Source organism: Myxocyprinus asiaticus, chromosome 13, assembly GCF_019703515.2.
Source record: "Myxocyprinus asiaticus isolate MX2 ecotype Aquarium Trade chromosome 13, UBuf_Myxa_2, whole genome shotgun sequence".
In the NCBI taxonomy this organism is placed as follows: domain Eukaryota; kingdom Metazoa; phylum Chordata; class Actinopteri; order Cypriniformes; family Catostomidae; genus Myxocyprinus; species Myxocyprinus asiaticus.
Genome location: NC_059356.1, coordinates 45,149,834 through 45,171,276, shown reverse-complemented (window position 1 = coordinate 45,171,276; position 21,443 = coordinate 45,149,834). Strand labels below are relative to the sequence as shown.

At 37.2% G+C, this 21,443-nt stretch overlaps 2 protein-coding genes across 3 annotated transcripts in view; both read right to left on the bottom strand.

The window, feature by feature from the left end:
- Positions 1-2,651: 2,651 nt before the first annotated feature.
- Positions 2,652-17,399, bottom strand: LOC127450280 (ras-related protein Rab-3D-like). The gene is made up of 5 exons (XM_051714250.1): positions 17,228-17,399; positions 11,850-12,083; positions 7,190-7,308; positions 6,339-6,463; positions 2,652-5,923 (listed from the first exon to the last, which is right to left on the bottom strand). Exons 1-5 carry the CDS (start codon positions 17,243-17,245, stop codon positions 5,736-5,738), a joined length of 684 nt encoding a protein of 227 aa, XP_051570210.1. The 5' UTR covers positions 17,246-17,399; the 3' UTR covers positions 2,652-5,735.
- Positions 17,400-19,025: 1,626 nt separating this feature from the next.
- The window catches only part of LOC127450284 (transmembrane protein 205), a 6,007-nt gene continuing 3,589 nt past the window's right edge, over positions 19,026-21,443 (bottom strand). For both annotated transcript variants that reach the window (XM_051714253.1, XM_051714254.1), the window contains 3 exons: positions 21,187-21,295; positions 20,941-21,104; positions 19,026-20,854 (listed from right to left, as the gene is read on the bottom strand). In XM_051714253.1, coding sequence (XP_051570213.1) covers positions 20,552-20,854; positions 20,941-21,104; positions 21,187-21,295 — 576 coding nt within the window. In that variant the 3' untranslated portion in view covers positions 19,026-20,551. The remainder of the gene's footprint in view (positions 20,855-20,940; positions 21,105-21,186; positions 21,296-21,443) is intronic.

The window sequence follows — 21,443 nt, the reverse complement described above, 5'->3', positions numbered from 1 at the left end:
GCATGTTGAGTATGTGACACAGTCAATAGGTGCAAGTGTTTTGAAGACTAAAAACTGTCCACAGTGTCCTGTACACAGTAACTGGTTCTTTTTATCAAAGCCTGACACTCTTGTTTTTTTTGCACTCAACCTGTGTTATCAGCACAGCTCTGAGCTTCTCTTATGCACAGATAAGCGCAAGTATTGCAGCTCGATCCAGTCTGCCTGCAGCTCACTGTCCATTATCGCTATAACACGTCTTTACCGTTATTTCAACCCGAGACACATTGTTTAGATGCCAAATGTGACACTCGATTAGGATGACAGGTGGACTTAATCATACAAAGTATTTGTCCGTTTAGTAAAGAATTAATTTACATTGTTTAAATGGATAGTTCACCCCAAAATAATGTATTTACCCTCAAGTTCATGCTGTGCCTTGAATGATGGAGACTGTCAGTTCCTAACATTCTGAATAATATATTTTGTGCTCAACACGATAAGCAAAGTCGGATGGGTCTGGGACAATACAAGGGTGAGGAAATGATGGCAAAAAAATTTTTTGGGTGAACTATCACATTAAACAGAATTTCCAACCAAATTTAAACCATTTCAAAGTGCTTAAATGGTCATCAATTATAGATATGAGAGAGTAGTTGCATTTTCTAGTTTAATACATTTTTTAGATACTACTGTACATTGACAAAAACAGGTGACGTTAGGGTACATGTGTAACTCAGGTCAACGGTGCATGCATTTCCCTGGTTTCCTTTATAACTCTGGAGGTTGTGGGTTTCTGGTAGGTAACAGGAAAATGACATGCAGGAAGCCCCTTTGTCGAAGTTGTTTGGGTACATAGATAAAAGCAGAGGACTTGGCAGAGATATGGGTATGTAGTTGTAAATTATAGATGCTATCAGAGCTCAAGCAAGTGCACAAAATGACTTTTCTTGTCCAAACGCAAGTTGCCTTCAGATTCCTCAGACTTCATGTTTTACGTTCTGCTGTTGCGAACGTACCCGGTTTATGGTATAAATCAGACTTATTTCACAGTAGGTTGATTTTTCTTTAACTAAAATCAGTCTGTGCTTTCCAAAATGTGAAACACTGCCCCCAGTGGGCAAAGCGGTGAGTGTTGTTGGGCGTATGGGCACGTGTGAGTGCCATTTTCTGGGTGAAATGTCCACGGAGGGGCGCCAAAAGAAAGTTGTTTTCAGCTGTACAGGCTGTGATACAGTGAAGAGGAATGCATATTTTATAAACTGAACCCCCCAACACAAACTTAAACCTAATCATTAGTGGGATGAAAATGTATTATTATAGGGCAAAATGCAACCTCAGAACCGTGATCGTCACTGATGCAGAATATGAACCCGGGTCTCCTACGCTGCTGATGTGCTTCCGGTCGTGCCACAGGGGAAGGTAAACACACTGGAGCAGATGCAAAAATGTCTGAATCTAGATGGTGCTTGTTGGGGTGTCTTATAATGTGACCGATCATAGGGTACCGAAACTCTCCAACTCTATGCCAACTTCACATGTGGTCTTGTTGACAAAATGGGTGAAAAATCCCACTGACTTCAACTGAAGGATGAACGTAGCCATATTTACCGAGCATAGTGATTTACAGGCTATTAAGCAACCACCCAGAACACCCTCAAACACCCTAGCAACTGTATAACAACGGACTAAAAAACATTTAGAACAACTGTGCCACTGCATGGCAACACCCCTGTGCCAGCAAGTTTTGAACAGGCAAACACCAATCACATTTCCTTCAGAAAATGTAAAAATCTAGGACTACTCAGCTAGTTCTATATTATCGGTCTTCAAAATTCTTTTGATTTGTCATCTGAATAATATACAAATGTGTATTTTTTAATGAATCTCAAAGAAAAGAGCTGCGAAAAGCACATACAATAAATAGTAAATCTTGAATAAGGGTACTGTAGCTACAGGACAGACACTACTAACACAAAGGGAAGCAACTTTTTTTTTTATTATTATTATCCCCTTTTCTCCCAATTTGGAATGCCCAATTCCAAGTCTCAGTTGCCTCCACTTCTGAGACCGTCAATCCGCGCATCTCATCACATGGCTCGTCGTGCATGACACAGAGGAGACTCACAGCATGTGGAGGCTCAAGCTACTCTCCACGATCCACGCACAACTTACCATGTGCCCCATTGAGAGCGAGAACCACTAATCGTGACCGCAAGGAGGTTACCCCATGTGACTCTACCCTCCCTAGCAACCAGGCCAATTTGGTTGCTTAGGAGACCTGGCTGGAGTCACTCAGCACACCCTGGATTCAAACTCACGACTCCAGGGGTGGTAGTTAGCATCAATACTCGCTGAGCTACCAAAGGGAAGCAAATTTAATACAATACATCTGATTCTTACACAACAGCTCTTAGTGCTGCACATATAATAAGACGATTGTATTATGCTGTGTCCACTGTAATGGTGAGTATAATTCTGAACAAACAATCTAACATTTATCCTAAAAGTTTTATGGTGAATCTCACAAAAACTGTCAAAAAATGCCCAAAATCATAAGAAAAAATTATAATAAAGAAAACAGATTTTGCATATAGAAAATTAAACCTTTTTTTTCTGACCATCATTTGTTACATTGTAAAGCGCAATTGTAAGTATACATCATGGTAGTATTGAATTTATGATGGCTTTAATCATGATAAAAGGATGATTTCCATATTACACAATACAGTAATGAGTATATTACAGTAATGACAGATTTTTTTCCAGATTACAGTAATGAGAATTTGGAGGGTAATGTGCTTAATCGACATGAAAATAGTTAATTTTTCAATAATAAAAAAAACTTAATCGTTCTAAAAATAGGTTACATTTACTTCATGCAATATTTAATTCTGTGCTATATGAAATATGTACTGTATATAGCTGGATATTTCTTTAGTCTAGAAACACTGAAACTATGCCCAGTGTCAAAGTGGTAACTTCATAAGTTACATAACAGAGGCCAATTCATTGTGTCACTAAAGAAGTGAATGTAACGATACCTGCGATAAGAACTTAAGAAACAAAATTACAACATTGTGCAAAAGACAAAGAATTTATACAGAGAGTATGTTACACAAAAATGTCTTATATCATGGCTCACACAGTATATTTAACACAAGTGAGGCACTGAGTCATGAAGAGAAATCAACAGTAAAAGACGAGGAGAGAGAAAAGGAGGCACAACCCATCCCAGACCTTCTGAGACCTCTACTTGAGCTTAACTAGACTTAACCAGCATCCTGTGAGACTTCAGATATTAACATCACTGATTATGTAAAATCCTATCAAATTAGCAGGCATTCAGAACCAAAAAGGCTACTCAATCCTGATTAATTCTTTTAACGTTCACTGTCGCAATAAGGTGCCTTTCAATAAAAAAAAGAACATTTAAAAAACGGATCAAAGTAATCAATATTTCTAGAGCTAAAGTACATTTATTCCCAACAAAGGGGCAGGTAAATGTGTGTAGAGACAAATTGCATTCAAGAAACCAAGCAGAATGAATCTGATTAAAATGTTTGGAAAACCATTGCATTGAATTTAATGCAACAATTTTTGCATGAATGGTTTAAATTTAATTGCAGAAATTTATGTCGGAATGGTTTTACAAAAACAAAAATTACTGAATTAAATACAACTATTTGTTTAAGATTCGTTTGATATATTATTAATTATTGAATTGAATATGACAATTTATTCTAGAATGGTTTTACGAACAATTATTGAATTGGATTCAGAAATGCTTTATTGAATAAATGTAACAATTTATAACAAAGATTGTGCCAACAATTTATTGAATTTGATGCGACAATTTACGTAAAAATAGTTTTAGAAACGATTCTTAAAATTTGACCGAAGACTAGTTTAATGAATTGTTTATTAAATTGAATGCGACAATTTATGTATGAATGGTTTTCCAAACAATAACTTAATTTAATGCAACAACTTACAGATGAATGGTTTTAGAAACTATTGAATTGAATGCAACAATTTAAGAATGGCTTCACAAACTGACTTTTTAAATTAAATTTGACAATTTATGCAAGAATGGTTATGAACAATTATGAAATTGAATGTGACAATTTATGTCAGAATGGTTTTATGAACAATTTATTAACTTGAATGTGTCAAGTTACATATGAATAGTTTTCTGAACGATTTTTGCATTTAATGTGATTTCTGGTTTTAGAAACTGTTTATTTAACTGAATGCAAAAATTTAAGAATGGCTGCACGAATTATTTACTGAATTGAATGTGAAATTTTACGCAAGAATGGTTTTATGAACAATTATTAAATTGAATTTGACAATTTATGCAAGAATAGTTTTAGAAACTAATTATTGAACTGAATGCAACAATTTATGTCAGAATGGTTTTACGAACAATTTATTTAATTGAATGTGACAAGTTACATATGAATGGTTTTATGAACTATTATTGCATTTAATGCGACAATTTATGCAAGAATAGTTTTAGAAAATAATTATTGAATCGAATACAAAAATTTAAGAGTGGTTGCACAAATTATTTATTGAACTGAATGTGAAATTTAACGCAAAAATGGCTTTATGAAAATTATTTACATTTATGCATTTGGCAGACGCTTTTATCCAAAGCGACTTCCAGTGAGTGCACTTATTACAGGAACAATCCCCCTGGAGCAACCTGGAGTTAAGTGCCTTGCTCAAGGACACAGTGGTGGTGGCAGAGCCAGCAACCTTCTGATTACCATTGATGTGCTTTCGCCCACTACGCCACCACCACTCCTCCAAATTATTAAATTGAATGTGACAATTTACGTAAGAATGGTTTTAGAAACTGAACTGAAAGCAACTATTGTATGTCAGAATGGTTTTACGAACAATTTATTGAATTGAATGTGACAACTGACATCAATGGTTTAAAAAACTATTTACAAAGAAATTTGTTCTGCTCGTGTTTCATGAAAGAGGCAGAAGAGTAAAGGGTTATTATGAATCAGTGTGATAGCACACTCTTAATTGTGAGTTATCATTCGTTTATTTTGCTATCCTATACGTAATGAACATTCCCATACCAAAAAAAAAAAACGTCATTTTAAAACGCATTCATTTTAGTGTGTTCCAATGGCTTTAGGCGAAGCACACAGGCGCACATATCAGAATCACACAAGTGCATTTATCTTAATAATGCCACCAAACAAGCACTTATGGCAGTAATTTAAAGAAGACACACAGCTGACCAATGAATGCCGTGAACGTTATGGGTCAAGTATCTGATGAGACAGTATTAAAACCACAAAGATCCTCAGAGGAGCTCAGAGTGAAGATCAGACCAAAGGAGAACAGGGTAAAGAGCACAGGAAATGGGTGTGTATGGATGTTTATCTCTTAACTGCTAGTGCGGGACGTCTAAAAGTTGTGTCATATCTCCAGCTGTTTGTGTTTACAAGTCTTTGCGTAAATGTGCATGGATGCGTAGGGGACACGACACAGAACGTTGAGTCAGATACCAATCCAAAACTAAATGATCCAATCCATGCTCTCCTATCTTGACTTCCAATTATAAATCACATGTAAATAAATCAAACATGCATTTACAGCTGTAGGATCAAAACCAATAACTCTGAGTGAGTTTAGCAGATACTGTTTAGGTTAAAAGAGGACAAGCAAAGATTATCCCAAGTAGTAGTGACGAGGTGATGAAGGAAGGTGTGAAGAGAGTTTTTTTTTCAGCAGCCACAGCCACTGTGTTCCTCAGGAGACTTGTCCTGCACACTGGAGTCTTTATGGTTGGACAATGGACCACCGTCTCCGTCCATACTTTCATTCATCTTCTCACAGATCACGTCCACCAGACGCTCAAAAACCTGCTTCACGTTGATGTTGTCTTTGGCGCTGGCCTCAAAACATTGGAAACCTTGAGAAATAGGAAAAAAAAACAACAAAAAAAAAAAACACATAAAACCAAAGAGAAAGAGAGAGGCCAAGTTAGGGAAAGCAGACTACTATGCTACTCCTATTATTTCTGCAGTATGCACACTTGCATATATTGTATGATATAATTGTGTATTTGGACAAAAATATAAGTCACACACATTTCACAACACAAATGGATTTGGTTCGAAACAGGTTTGTAAAAATCATATTTGATGTGGTTTTTGCTCTTCAGACAATAAAAACAGAGCTAAGTTCGATGTAAAAAAAAAAAAAGATATATATATATATATATATATATATATATATATATATATATATATATATATATATATATATATATATATATATAAAGCCTATATAAAAAAAGGCCAAATAAATATATAAATATTTCTTACCGAGTTCATCAGCTAGACTCTGGCTGTTTTCTGTCGGAATGAGTCTTTCGTCCTCCAGGTCACACTTGTTGCCCACCAAAATCACCTGTGCATTATCCCACGAGTACGTCTTAATCTGAGTGGCCCTGAGAGCAATACATGCTTACTGTAAAGATTTACCATGCTTAAAGGAATATTTCGGGTTCAATACAAGTTCAGCTCAATTGACAGCATTTATGGCATAATGTTGATTACCACAAAAAATATTTAAGCTTGCCCTCCTTTTTTAAAAAAAGCAAAAGTCAAGGTTACAGTGAGGCACTTACAATGGAAGTGAATGGGGCCTGTTTTTGTTTTACGTTAAAATACTCATTATTTCAAAAGAATAGCCAAAAGATGTAAATAATGTGTGTTAACATGATTTTACTGTGAGAAAATCACTTACAAACCTTTTCTGTGTAAATTTATAGCCAATTTTACAACTTCTTTCCCATGACAACGTAACGCCGTAAGCACTAAAACCCTAAAACGACCATTAAAACGAGGATTTAAACAACTTACAGCTCAAATAACACATGAGTTTTAACAGAAGAATTAATGTAAGTGCTTTTATAAAATAATTATCTTCACATTTCTGCCTTTAAACCCTCAAGAAACTGGCCCCATTCACTTCCATTGTAAGTATCTCACTGTAACCTCAATTTCTGCTTTGAAAACAAGGGACGAGTCAAAATTATTTTTGTGGCAATCAACTTTATGCCTCAAATGCTGTCGATTGAGCTTAACCTGTAATGAACACAGAATATTCCTTTGCACTTATAAACTTGCACACATACAGTAGAGACAACGCATTTTATGTATATTTCCCTCACCAGTCCTGGACGGCGTTGAATGAGTCCTGATTGGTGATGTCATACATTAGCAGGAAGCCCATGGCCCCTCTGTAGTAAGCTGTAGTGATGGTTCTGTATCGCTCTTGTCCGGCTGTGTCCTGAACAACATAATCATGATAATAATCCTAATAGACATGGTTTCATTATCCTGTGTTCTATTGAGCTGTATGTATGTACATCAGTTGGGAGGTACTGAATGGTGTGATAATGTAATGCTGTTGATGGTGTGATGACCGAGGCTGACCAGCAGAGGGCATCCATTGTTTACAGTTTACATAGCACTACAAACTATTTTATATATATATATATATATATATATATATATATATATATATATATATATATATATATATATAGAGAGAGAGAGAGAGAGAGAGAGAGAGAGAGAGAGAGAGAGAGAGAGAGAGAGAGAGAGAGAGAGAGAGAGAGATTTTATTATTATTATTTATTATTATTTTTATTTATTTTTCTGGTGTCAAGTTTGGAGAGTAACCTGTGTTAATCATCTTTTCAGAACCTTTTAAAATCATTTTTAAAACTTAGTTATAACCCCTGATTAAGTTATGGGAAAATCAGAAAAAGGAGCATTTTTTCATATAGATTATTTATTAAATATAATTTCAGTCATATACATTACTTAGTTGTGTATATTTTTATATTTAATATTGACATTTATATTATTAAAAATTTTCTAATATAATTTATAGATTTTGTAACCTTTTTGTAATTTAAAATAACATATTTTAGTTATACTTTCTTTGAAAAAATCATGCAGATCCAAGGACCATTGGCCTGGGTTGGCACAGCACTATGCACTGTCACTTAGAAACTGCGATTGGCTGACTTCATTTACATAAAGAGCCATCCCATTGTCAGAAGAGGAGAGAGTGCGTTGCCTGGGTAACCGCTGGGTCACTCAGGTTTACACATGTTCCATTAGCACTTGGCAATAGTGTAAGACACCAGAGATGAGCTTCAATGAACAGCCAGTCAGAACAAAGCATCAAGACTTGTCAGAATATAGAATGGTAATTTAAACCATAATATGTATATACACACACACACTCAACAATCATGCAAGAATAATTACAATTTGCTTCCATAATAATTATGTTGGCTTGAAAAGGCCAGCACACTCTTCTACACTTTGATTTTTCAGAAATTCCTTTACAAAGAACACAATTATTAAATGATTAAATATTAGGCTAACTTACTGTAAGGTATGTGAAACCTTTTTTGGCCAGACTTTGTCAAGCCAACATCAGAAATTGTCTGATAAACATTACCCATCTAATAATATTAATTAGCATTATGGAGTTCCAGACAATTTAAGTCTGACCAATTAAGAACTTTGTTTAAAGGGATAGCTCACCCCAAAATGAAAATTCTCTCAATTTACTCACCTTCATGCCACCCCAGATGTGTATGACTTTCTTCATCTGCTGAACACAAATGAAGATTTTTAGAAGAATATTTCAGCTCTGTAGGTCCATACAATGCAAGTGAATGGTGATCAGACCTTTGTAGCTCCAAAAATAACATAAAGCAAACATAAAAGTAACACATAAGACTCCAGTGTTTAAATCCAAATCTTCAAAAGAGATATGAAAGGTGTAGTTGAGAAACAGAACAACATTTACATAATTTTTTACAATAAATCTCCACTTTCACATTCACTTTCAGACGTGAAAGTGAAACTAAACAGGCACCACATGTGACTTTCAGATGTAAAAGTGAAAGTGGAGATTTATAAAGGACATTAATTTGGACCCGTTTCTCACCCACACCAATTAAATCGCTTCTGAAGACATGGATTTAACCACTGGAGTCGTATGGATTACTTTTATGTTTCCTTTATGTGATTTTTGGAGCTTCAAAGTTCTGGTCACAATTCACTTGCATTATATGGACCCACAGAGCTGAAATATTCTTCTAAAAATCTTCATTTGTGTTCAACAGAAGAAAGAAAGTCATACACACATGGAATGGAAATTTGTGTGAGTTGATGAGAGAATTTTCATTTTTGGGTGAACTATCCCTTTAAGAAAAGCGTGCTGTTGCTTTTGCAAAAATCTTTCTTCCCAGTTTAAGTTGTGAAAATCAAGGTCTTGTTTGATACAGATGCAGAGGTTCTGCCCGGCCGGAAGAGTTTTTATCAGTTCATTTCCCAGAAACAGAAAGGAGCACAGATAAACAAGCCCTTCTAGCATTGGATCAGAGCCACAATACACATTAAGACGGGCCTGAATATACTGCAGCGCCCGCAGCAATCCATTTCACATTCATCCCTAAAGAAAAGCTACCTCAATTAACAGAGCTCACAAAACCATGTTAAACATTTTCAATTTGAATGATTTAGTGGTACATGCTCAATCCCCAGAAAAGAGTGTGAAGATGCATAGCACACTATCATACTACTTCTACTATTTCTGCAATATATAGTATGTATACTGTGCCCAGTATGCATATTTACTGTATGTGCAGTATACAACAGAGCATCCTGCGTGAGATGCAAAGCCCTTCATTTTACCTTCAATATACAGAGTGACGAATAAACCATACATAATATTAGCTGCAATATATTTCTTGAATTATTTATGTAGCCTGATCTCATGAAAACTCTGTGACTGTGGCAATATTTTTGCAAAATGATAACATGTGACTCCTCACATGTTTTGCAGCAGTTCCTATGTGTGGCGCTAAACACTATTTCATTTTATGCCAAATGTGCCACTGTTGTTGTAGCACCTCTAGAGTTCATTTCACCAGGAAACTTTGCGAACATGTCATAGAAGCACCACAAAATGACATGGTTTCTTCAGAAATTGCATTCTTCCCCCTCACATTGCTTTTTATGACATTATCAGTTAGCTTTAGAGGGATAGTTCACCAAAAAAAAAAATAAATAAATCTCTCATCATTTACTCTCCCTCATGCCATCCCAGATGTGTATGACTTTCTTTCATCTGCAGAACACTAATTATGATTTTAAGAGGACTATCTCAGCTCTGTAGGTCCACTACAATGCAAGTGAATGGTGACCAGAACTTTGAAGCTCCAAAAAGCACATATACGCAGCATGAAAGTAATTTATAATATGCCAGTGGTTAAATCAATGTCTTTTGAAATGATATGATAGGTGTGGGTGAGAAATTTAAGTCCTTTTTTTTTTTTTTTAACCATAAATTCTCCTCCTTGCCCAGTAGGTGGCGATATGCACGAAGAATGAAAATCACCAAAAGAACAAAAGAAAAAGAATGTGGAAGTGAAAACAAAAGTGGAGACAAATATTTATCTGTTTCACACAGACACCTATTATAATCGCTTCTAAAGACATAGATTTAACCACTGGAGTCATATGGATTACTTTAATGCTGCCTTTATGTGCTTTTTGGAGCTTCAAAGTTCTGGTCACCATTCGCATGCATTGTATGGACCTACAGAGCTGAAATATCCTTCTAAAAATCTTCATTCAGCAGAAGAAAGTCATACACATCTGGTATGACATGAGTGTATGTAAATGATGAGAGAATTTTCATTTTTGGGTGAACTATCCCTTTAATGTATAAGGTAGGGAGGTCAGTTTTGTTCATTTAAAATTAGATAGAGCATTAACCTTAAAAACCTTATCTGTTTGAGAGAACATTTAACTCTCTTTTAGTGCCACCCAGTGGACATTTCACCACGAAACTGCCGCAATGCGTGTAAGAACCACAGTAGCATCATTTTGCAAATATGTCGGCAGTCATTTAATTTTCATGAGATAAGGCTGGTACTGTACCAGCTAGCAAACCGACCCAACTGTGTCTGATAATTATGGCTTTCTGAAATGTTTTGTTTAAATACGCAAGTAATATGACCTTTAATTCCTGAGGCTAAAACTAAAAGCCTAAAACTTACAGCCAAACAAAGCACAACACATTCAGACAAAGGAAATTTCTCAAAGCCAGTCAGTGCTAAACATGCTCAAATAACAACACATACGTTGATCGTTTAAGCCAGTCTGTACATCTTGAAAATCGACTCCCTACTTTTGTTTTTGAACCACAAACATGCACGAGTCATAGAATTGTAACGCTGGTTTAAACCAAAGTCTCTGTTCAAACATGTACTCAAGATTTGTAATAGCAGGGCATCCGCACCCTTTGACCAATGAATTTCCATGATTTTTCAAGCCGTTTCTTGTTATTTGATAAGATTTTATTTTAATCATTTGATAATAATATAGAATTTCTAGCAAATTATATACGCTAGATCTAAGCATTAAAAAAAGGTATATTCCCTATAGAATTTTCAATGACTTTTTAAGATTTCATTGATGTAATTGTTTTTTCAATGGCTTTCCCAAGCCTTTTCCTGGAAATCACAATTTTAAAATAAAATTCCTTGATATTTCCCGGTTACTAAAGGTATCTTTGTTTGTCTTTGAAAGCGTATTTCCATCAACACATTTTTTTAAATATGAGTCAAAATGATTTTCTGTGGTAACTAAAATCATCACAGATGCTGTTGATGGTGCTTAACTTGTATTTAAATCAGAATATTCCCTTAAAAACAGTTTGAAAAGAGATTCTCCTTCAACATTAACTATGTACATGCTACTATAAAACCAGACTGATCAAATGATTACAAAACATACCCAGATTTGCAGTTTGATCCTCTTGTTGTTGCGAAAAACTGTTTTAACCTTAAAGTCGATGCCAACTGTGCTGACGAAGGCTGACGTGAAGGAATCGTCCGCGTACCGAAATAGGAAGCTGGTTTTACCGACGCTGCTGTTGCCGATGATGAGGAGTTTGAACATGTAGTCGAAGTTCTGGTCAGCCGCGTCTTTCTGTGACAGCTGCAAATGCGAGTCGGTCACTGATGCCATCTGGAAGAAAATTGTAGTAGTAGACGTTATTTTACTTTTTATTTCAAAATGAATTAAAAAACATTGGTAAATTTAACCTCAAACTTTCACGAACTTTTATATTCTAAAGTTTTGTCTACTGTTTAAATATATAAACGTGTGAGATTTAGTAAAATTTCATGTAGACTTTAAGTACATCTGACAATCCTGGTCTCCAGCATTCTGATTTGAAAAAGGTAATCGGATTACCATCTGAGCAGAACCTTCAGTTCCGATCATCTTCACCAAGAGAAGAGTCCAAACTAACAGCAAAAACTCATGGGAATGGAAATAAAAAACCATCCACCGCCAAGCTGACCAATCCAACCCACATGGCCCGCTACTGTCCTCTAATGAAGAGGATTTCCATGGCGACCAGCCCAGGAACAAAGTGAGCAGACCCATTAAAAGGCTGGCAGAGTACACGACTCCTCTCCAGAGGTGAAGATATTACAACAGAGAGGGAGGGTGACTGCCTACAGCAGCTATTGTCTGGAGGACGGAAGAGCACTTGTTTGGGTAGCATCTCTTTGAACTCACTCTTGCAACTGTAATTTAGAAAGGGAAGTTTGTGAGTTGGTGGCAGACAATGGTGCTGAAGGACGCTTCTGAGTACTCGACTGTAACATTTACTCATTGCGAAACCCTCACTTGGATGCTTGCCGAAAATTATTCTAAAGACATTTATGTGCAGAATGCCTGCTTTCTCTGAGCTCTTTGGTTTTAGGTCATTGTACTGTAACTGTCCAGCTTCAGGTTTACAGTGTAGAGTAGCAAAATTATTACGTAAGGAAACACTTGAGAGGTTTTGAAATGCCGATCTTGCCATTTTAAGAGAAAAACAAATCGCTCTAAATAAAATGAGAGTAAAATGCAGGGATAGTTCACACAAAACTGACAATTCTGTCATCATTTACTCACCTTCATTCTAATTCAATCTTCTGTGGAAAAGGAGGTGTTTACAATGAAAGTGAATGGGAAATGGGTACGTCAACCTCCGATAATATCAAAAAAGCACCATAAAAGTAGTCCATGTGTCTCATGTGCTTTATTCAAAGTCTTTTGAAGCCAGATGAAACCTCATCTCACAGTGAAATTGGCATAAGTAGGTTGACTTTTCTTTAGTTAAAATCGGTCTGTGCTTACCGAAATGTGAAACATTGCCCCCATTTGCCAAAATGGTAAGTGTTGTTGGGTGTACAGGCACGTGTAAGCTTCATTTTACGGGTGTAATGACCACATAGGGGCGCTAAAAGTTGCGAGTTGTTTTCAGCTGTATACAGGCTATAATACAGTGAACAGCAATGCATATTTTATGAACTGTACCCCCCAACCCGAACCCCAAACCTAACCATCAGTGAAGTAAAAACGTAGTCGTTATTTACTGAAAATCTTTCTCTCGGAATCTCATTTGTGCTTGTGCACATTCAAATCAGGTGCCTGAAGACGCATCATAGCAGGTTTAGGTCAGTGACAATCAGTCAAGGGACGTAAAGGAACCAAACACGTTTGGCGTATACAGAGCATGTGTCTTTTGCATCATTTTTTGGGTGAACTTCTTATTACATTTCTTATTACATTTATGTATTTATCCAAAGTGACTTACAGTGCCCTGATTACAGGGACAATCCCCCTGGAGCAACCTGGAGTTAAGTGCCTTGCTCAAGGACACAATGGTGGTGGCTGTGGGGACTGAACCAACAACCTTCCACTTACCAGTTCAGTGCTTTAGTCCACTACACCACCACCACTCCTGGAACTGTTCCTTTAAGTCATTTTGCGTTCAATAAATAAACGACCAAAACAAAATGTGACGAGGAGGAGGGCGTGGCCGGGCCGTGAGGCAGCATGGCTGGCGCTGATTCAGCTAATCAGTGGGAGAGCGAGATAAAGAAAGAGAGAGAGAGATGCATGCGGCCGCGTTGCATGTGTGTCTGTGTTTGTTTGTTTTAAGTTAAGATTGACATTAAAACTTTGTTTACTGTTCAGCCGGTTCCTGCCTCCTCCTTGCCCATCCTTGAACTGTTACAGTGGTACCGTAACCCAGGAGGGAGGAGGGATGTGCAGTTGCGGAGCCCTTGCTGCTGCCATCTGCAAGGGGAGCACCCGCTGCCATCTGCCTGGGGACGAAGGGGTCGCTGCCAGCAACCGAGAGCCGGAGGAAACGCTGCCGTCCGCCAAAGAAGGGGAGGAGTGGTCCCGTCCGCCAGGGGCTGGAGGACACGCTGCCATCCACCGGGGGATGAGCAAGTAGGCATCTGGGTTGAGGACCGGACGACAGCACGTCCGGCAATGAATTTTAATTTTTACATTTCAGCATTTTGAAAATTACGTCTCCTCAGCTCTTGAGGGATTATGGGATAGTACAATGTCCAGTTGATGTGCATTTCAGAATTTCACCGGGAATAGTAAGTCATCCGGGTATTTCTCGCTTATATAGTGGGGAAGTTAATTGGATGCAGCAAAAAACATCTTTATGGGTCGTAACTCCTGGAGCGCAATAGACCAGAGACTGGGCAAAGATGAAACTTTCTGCCAACAGAGGTGGAAATATTTTCGGAGCTACGAAGACGCTACAGGGAAAGTTATTTCCACTGCTTTGTGCTGTCCTCTTAAGGTCAGAAGGAGTAGAGGCTAGCTGTCATAGTGTGCATGCAGACCATTTTTGTTCGTGCACATGTTCAAATGGAGTATACTTTCAAAGACTACAGCGTTTGATTGTAAAAACCGAAGTATACTTTGGGTTTAAGAAGGTCTTATCACAGCTGAGCATCTTAAGCCCCCTAAAAAGTCTTATCACATGTTGAGCATATGCACCGCCTGCATTAAGAGGTCTTCCATTACTCTAGGCAAATATCAGCAAAACTGAAGCCAAATATGTTAAAACAAGAGGAATGAGGGATCCAGGATTAAACTACGACCCAAATCCCCTTCCATTTCATTTGTTCTCATTTCTTCACACTTCTGCAGCTCATACCGTGTGTGTGCCTAGATAAAACCGTTAAAAGACTCCATAAAACTTTTCGATTAACCATGTGCTCACCAATCATTTTACAGGTCATTTTAATGTCTTTTTACCAAACCACAACACAGCACAGTTTACTGTCCATTAGCAAGGAAACGGACTTAACAATGCTCATCTCAGCTAAGGGAGCAATCTCCAATGAGAAAATTTAAATGAATAATTTTATGGACTGTAGAACCCCTTCCCTCCATTAACATTACTTTATATCTTTAGTCTTTTAGTCTTTATGAGATATGATACATGAAGAGATCACATCAGATGAAAGGAATGTTTTGAATGTTCCACAGAAAATAATTCCACTCAGTCTGTAAAAGCAAACAAAAATCGGTGGGCCTGGGTAGCTCAGCGAGTATTGACACTGACTACCATCACTGGAGTCGCAAGTTTGAATCCAGGGTGTGCTGAGTGACTCCAGCCAGGTCTCCTAAGCAACCAAATTGGCCCGGTTGCTAGGGAGGGTAGAGTCACATGGGGTAACCTCCTTGTGGTCACGAATAGGGGTTCTCACTCTCAATGGGGCACGTGGTAAGTTGTGCGTGGATCACGGAGAGCAGCATGAACCTCCACATGCTGTGAGTCTCCACGGTGTCATGCACGACGAGCCACATGATAAGATGCGTGGATTGACTGTCTCAGAAGCGGAGGCAACTGAGACTTGTCCTCCGCCACCCGGATTGAGGTGCGGACTGCGCCACCACAAGGACCTAGTAAGCAGTGAGAATCGGGCATGCCAAATTGGGGAGAAAAATTTAAAAAGAAAATTAAAATCATTACCTTGAGATAAACATTAAAATACACAGTTTCGAAAGTATAGCCACAGAACGTGTTAACATAAAACTAGTGTGATAAAACCGTTAACAAACCATGTCTGTGCAAAGTTATATCCAATCGTTCAACCAGTCATGACCATGTAAAGACGGTAAACACTGTACTATAACTTTCACATATACATGTAAGGATGCCAAAAATAGACATGATGAAATTATCTGAAAAATACTGTGTACATGGAGTTTGCTCCATGTAAACATTGATTAAGCATCGGTAATGCGCAACCAGAAATTCACCAAGAGTGCCACTGCTAAAAGGATGATTTAGACAACTTTACAAATCAAATAACAAACATTTTGAATGGAAGAAATAATATAAGTGCTTTAACAAAAATTGGAGCATCACATTTCTGTTTGTTAAACTCTCTGGAAAGGCTCGCCCCATAGACTTCCATTATATCAAACCCAGAACATTACTACTTAGTAAAGTAATGAATTTGTACATTTGTGTCAACACCTCTGAAATAAGGGGAGACTTCTTCATTTGTGGAATATGAGACCTCAATGAACCTGAATAAACCACAGCAGTCACTACGAGTCCTGTAGGACCGTGGTAAACTATCTTTACTGCAGTATCTGCAGGACCAAACTTAACCTCAGATGGCTTCAATGGCATTTTCACAACTGTTATAGATCAGTTATCTGTGACATCTGACTTTTTCACTCATGCCCAAGGGCCAAATGGTGTGTTGAGGGAGAGGGTCTCTTGTTACCATGGTACTGATCTGTATATTGATGGCCTGGCAGATGTTCACAACTGTTTTCCAGTTGAATATGGAATTAAACAGGACACACACGTTGCTCTCATTCACTTGAAAGGTAACAATAACACAACTGAATTGCATAGAGTCATTACAATTATAACTAATATAACCAAATCATATGTTGGTTAGGTCCATGCTTTAAGGGGTTTCCCAAATGTGCCAAAGGCTTTAAAACCCGACTACCTTTAAAAAAGAAAAAATAATAATGATGATGATGATTATGATGATGAAACGGTTTCCGACCATTATACGGAAGTTAAGAAAGAATACGAACTTTGTTTTCAACCTCAAACCAATGCTGGACCGAAGTTGTTCTTTCTCATTTTAAAGTATAATGTCATTGTATGATCACAAAGGCACAATCGGCGAAATATAAACACAATGCACACCATGCATGACCCAAAGTTTATAAAGCTGCTGTCGTTTCCCCATCCGCAGAGAGCATAGTGTGTTGCGCAAAGGAGAAAAGCGAGTTTAAAACGCAAAGACGCAGTTTAAATGAGTTCTTACCTTCACACGGGCGATCATATATTTCGTGCTTTGTTCAAGCCGGCGGGATTTCCTCGGGTGTGTTTGTAAAAAGTAACAAACTCCGTATGTATGTGACGGAGCTCCCGGATCTGAAGTGTGTACACAGCGGCTTCCAGCTCCGACCTGATCATCAGCACTGCACAGTTAGGGGCTGTTCACATCGAACGCGTTCTTGCATCCATCTGGGCTTTTATGAATATTTTTTTTATTTATTTTTTTCAACATTAGTTAGACGGACGTCTTTGACACTTGCGCCGCGTCTCGCTTTTTCAGCGCCATATATTTTTTTTAAACGCCATGTCAGCCAAAAAAAACAAAGACCCATTTGGAGACACCTGCGTCCTGTTATAGATCATGAGCAGCGCTGCGTCTACCATTTTTAACGCTCATTTTTAATAGTTTTTTTACTTCTATATTTAAAAAAAAAATATATATATATATATATATATATATATATATATATATATATATATATATATATATATATATGTTATGCGCTACACGGACGTCTTTAACCATTGTGACGTCTCGCTGTTTTTCAGCATAGAGGCTATATACGCAGTGTCAAGTAAAAACTTAAATTGTTAGAAACAAATGCATCTGGAGACGCCTGCGTTCTGATATATGAGTTCCGCTGCATCAAGCCATCTACCCTTTTTAATGCTCATTTAATATTTTTTTTTCTATATTGTAGGAAAAAAAATTCTATGTTATGCGCTACACGGACATCTTTGACCATGGCGCCGTCTCACTGTTTTTCAGCATCTCGCAAAGGAGCGCCATGTTTTTCATATGTCGTCTCAAGTAAAAAGAAACTTCAACTGTTACAGACATGTCTCAAGACACCTGCATTCTGTTATACGAGTTGCGCTGCATCTACCCTTTTTAATGCTCATTTTTAATCATTTATTTTTTCTTTATTTTAGAAAAAAAAAAATCTATGTTATGTGCCACACGGACGTCTTTGACCATTGCGCTGTCTCACTGTTTTTCATCATGTCGCGCAGGAGCACCATGTTTTTTATATGTCGTCTCAAGTAAAAAGAAACTTCAACTGTTACAAACGCATCTTGAGACACTTGCGTTCTGATATATGAGTTACGCTGCATCTAGCCTTTTTAACTGATTTATTCTGTTTTTATGCATTAGAATGATGTCTTTGATCTTTGCGCCATCTCGCTGTTTTTCAGCATCTCGTGCAGGATCGTCGCGTTTTTTATACAGCACATCAAGTAAAAAGAAACTTCATTTGTTACAAACACGTCTCGAGACACATGCTTTCTGTTATATGAGTTGCGCTGTGTCTAGCCTTTTTAATGCAAGTTTTTAATTGTTTTATTATTGTGCGCTGCACAGACGTCTCTGAGCATTGTGCATCTCACTGTTTTTCAGCATCTCGCGCAGGAGCACCACATTTTTTATATGCCGTGTAAAGTAAAAAGAAACATCAACTGTTACAAGCATCTCAAGGCACCTGCGTTTGTGGAAGCTTATCTAGCTTCAACGCAAAGACGGGTTTGGTGTGAACAGCCCCTTATAAAGCATGCAAGCACATACTTTTCAGCAATTATTTAGAACCTCCTGATGGACATCCTCTTTTTAAACTTTTTTGTAGATAATTTTAGCTGTGTATTTTTTATACTTTTTTCATAAATGTAAGTGATTAACATTTGGACATCTGCCCTTATATGCAAGTGATGATGACATCACATCATATGCCTTAAGATACCTGATGATGTAATAATGGTCTGCCTGATTCAACAAAAATATCATCGAGCAATATACATATATTTATTTATTTATTAACCAAAAACACTATTCTTTTGCTGACTTGCATTTACTGATATTTCCCTCAGGAAATGCAGATACTGTATAGTTTCAGAATTACCATGTGCACCTTCACACCTATAAAAGACACACACAAAAAAAGGTTTTACTCACAATTATGCACATAGACGGGTTAGGTTTCCATGAACAGACTACAGCAGGTTACAAATATAGTCTGTATAGGAAATATAATCTGTTTGGTTTAGCAGACACCACGGAAGTAAGTAAACCACATTCCATTAGAATACTCCTTTACACTTCCTGGTGACTGATATTTTTCCAAAGAGATAATGTCTGTTAATATCTGGTCTGGACTCTGTCAGAGCACAGCTTTTTATTCAAAGTGATCTTTTTTTTAGCTGGATAAACACTGATACACATTCAACTAAATAACTGATAGAAAAAAGGAAATACGAGACATGTACACTCATTGAAGTTCAAACAAAGGCTGGAATGAATATAAAGAACATTCCACTCAACTGCACTTTTGTGACATCACAGTAAAGCACAGGAATGTTGAACGAGTCTCTATGCCCACACTGATGATAGGAAATAAGTTCACTTTTGCTGTTCAAACATTACATTTACAAAGACGATCAAAGGTTTGTTTACATTTCTACTGCTTTGCTTCTTCATGCAATTTAATTTCCTTTTTAGTGTCATTCAATCAATAGCAAATGTAAACAGGCTCATAAATGCATTGTAATTGACAAGCATAAGACTGGTCCTCTTATTTTTCACAAACAGCCTATAGCAGAAAAATATATGTAAATATATGTAAAAGCAGCCATAAACAGATATATTATTAAACAGAATTAGATATTGTGTTTACTATAAACAAAATCTAGTGCAATTACCCACTTTGAAATACTTAGGGGGGGCATTTCCTTTTTCACTCAAAGCTATCGTAAGGCATTAAAAGACTTGGAATATAGCACACAAGCCGTGTGGACAACTTTTATTATGCTATTATTATTACTATTTTTTTTAATTTTGTGTTTCACTTAAGAAAGGCACATGGGTTTAGAACAACATGTGGGTGAGTAAATGATGACAGAATTTTATTTTTGGGTGAACTATTTTTGTAAAGTAGGGAGAAATACTACATGCATCCATTAAAAATTATATTTTCTATGTCTGAACTGCAATATGCTTTATTTTCAACCAGATAAATGCGTTATAGTGTAAAAGATTACTTTCACAGCATTCACATATTCTCTTAAAATTGTGATATGAAAATTATAGGTTCTTCTGCTTTAGTGACCTCTTAAAAATTCTCAGTGTGGCACAGTTTGCTGGTATTGGTAATATTAAGGACTCTCATTGTACTGAAACTAGAAGCATTATTGTTATACAAGACAACCTTACAAAATAATATACAGAGAAAGAGAGAACATGCACAGGAGAACTCTCTAAAATACCTTTCAGTTTGCTTCACAAACTCTTTCTCAAGACACACAACACTCATATAAATACTCATATAGTTCCCAGATGGAGAGCCAGATAAATTAGATTTGTGGTAGTGGAGAAAAATCCTATGAGGTTGCAGAGGTTGGACAGACCATGATAGCGGTAGAAAGTGCTTCTGTGTTCCTTGTATTTTGGATCCTGCTCGCGGAGTTTGGCGTATCCTTCCTTATTGGAGCTCATGCCCACCTGACCTCCCAGACCGTGTTCCTTCTCGATCTCTTGCATGACCAGCAAGCTCTCTGTGGCCGATGGACCGAACCACTGTGTGTTCAAACCGGCCATGATCACCGCCACAAAGAACAGAGTCATCTGTTACGGAAAACAAGTTTATTTCTTTAGGTATAAAATATTGGTACAAGTTATTGATGCGGGATGTGTAATGTTTGGTTGGTCACCTGTATGCCCTCATGCCAGTCCAGCAGTTCTCTGGGGTGGTACACTGCATATATGGCCAGGTTGACTGCATTCCCGCCCAGTAGACAGTAGAAATAAAATGGAAACAACTTGCTTTGCACAAGACCAAAGGTGTGCATGGATACCTGAGATATCAGCACAAAACCTGTGGACGAGGAGGAGGAATCGTGAGTTAATGGCATGATATTATGAACCGATACCAATAACTTGTGTGCATATAACTTTACCTGCTATGAAAGACACCCAAACCTGCATTCCCCAAGTGAATGAAATCACTAAAAGATGAAGCACTTTAACGAAGTCAGTTGGGTCCCCCTCCGTAGCCATAATGAACTTCTGAATGGTGAAAAAAGTAATTAATATATATATATATATATATATATATATATATATATATATATATATATATATATATATATATATAATAAAGTATGCATAAAGATGTCACAGCCTGATCACAATAAAGATGCAACTTCAAAAAATA

Bases quoted from the DNA above. Each gene is read 5' to 3' on its own strand.
- LOC127450280 (XM_051714250.1), bottom strand. The intron at 7,309-11,849 runs GTATGTTTTGTA...TATGTTGTTCAG, and splicing joins GGATCAAACTGCAAATCTGG to GACACAGCCGGACAAGAGCG. The intron at 5,924-6,338 runs GTAAGAAATATT...CTATTTCTCAAG, and splicing joins GAGTCTAGCTGATGAACTCG to GTTTCCAATGTTTTGAGGCC.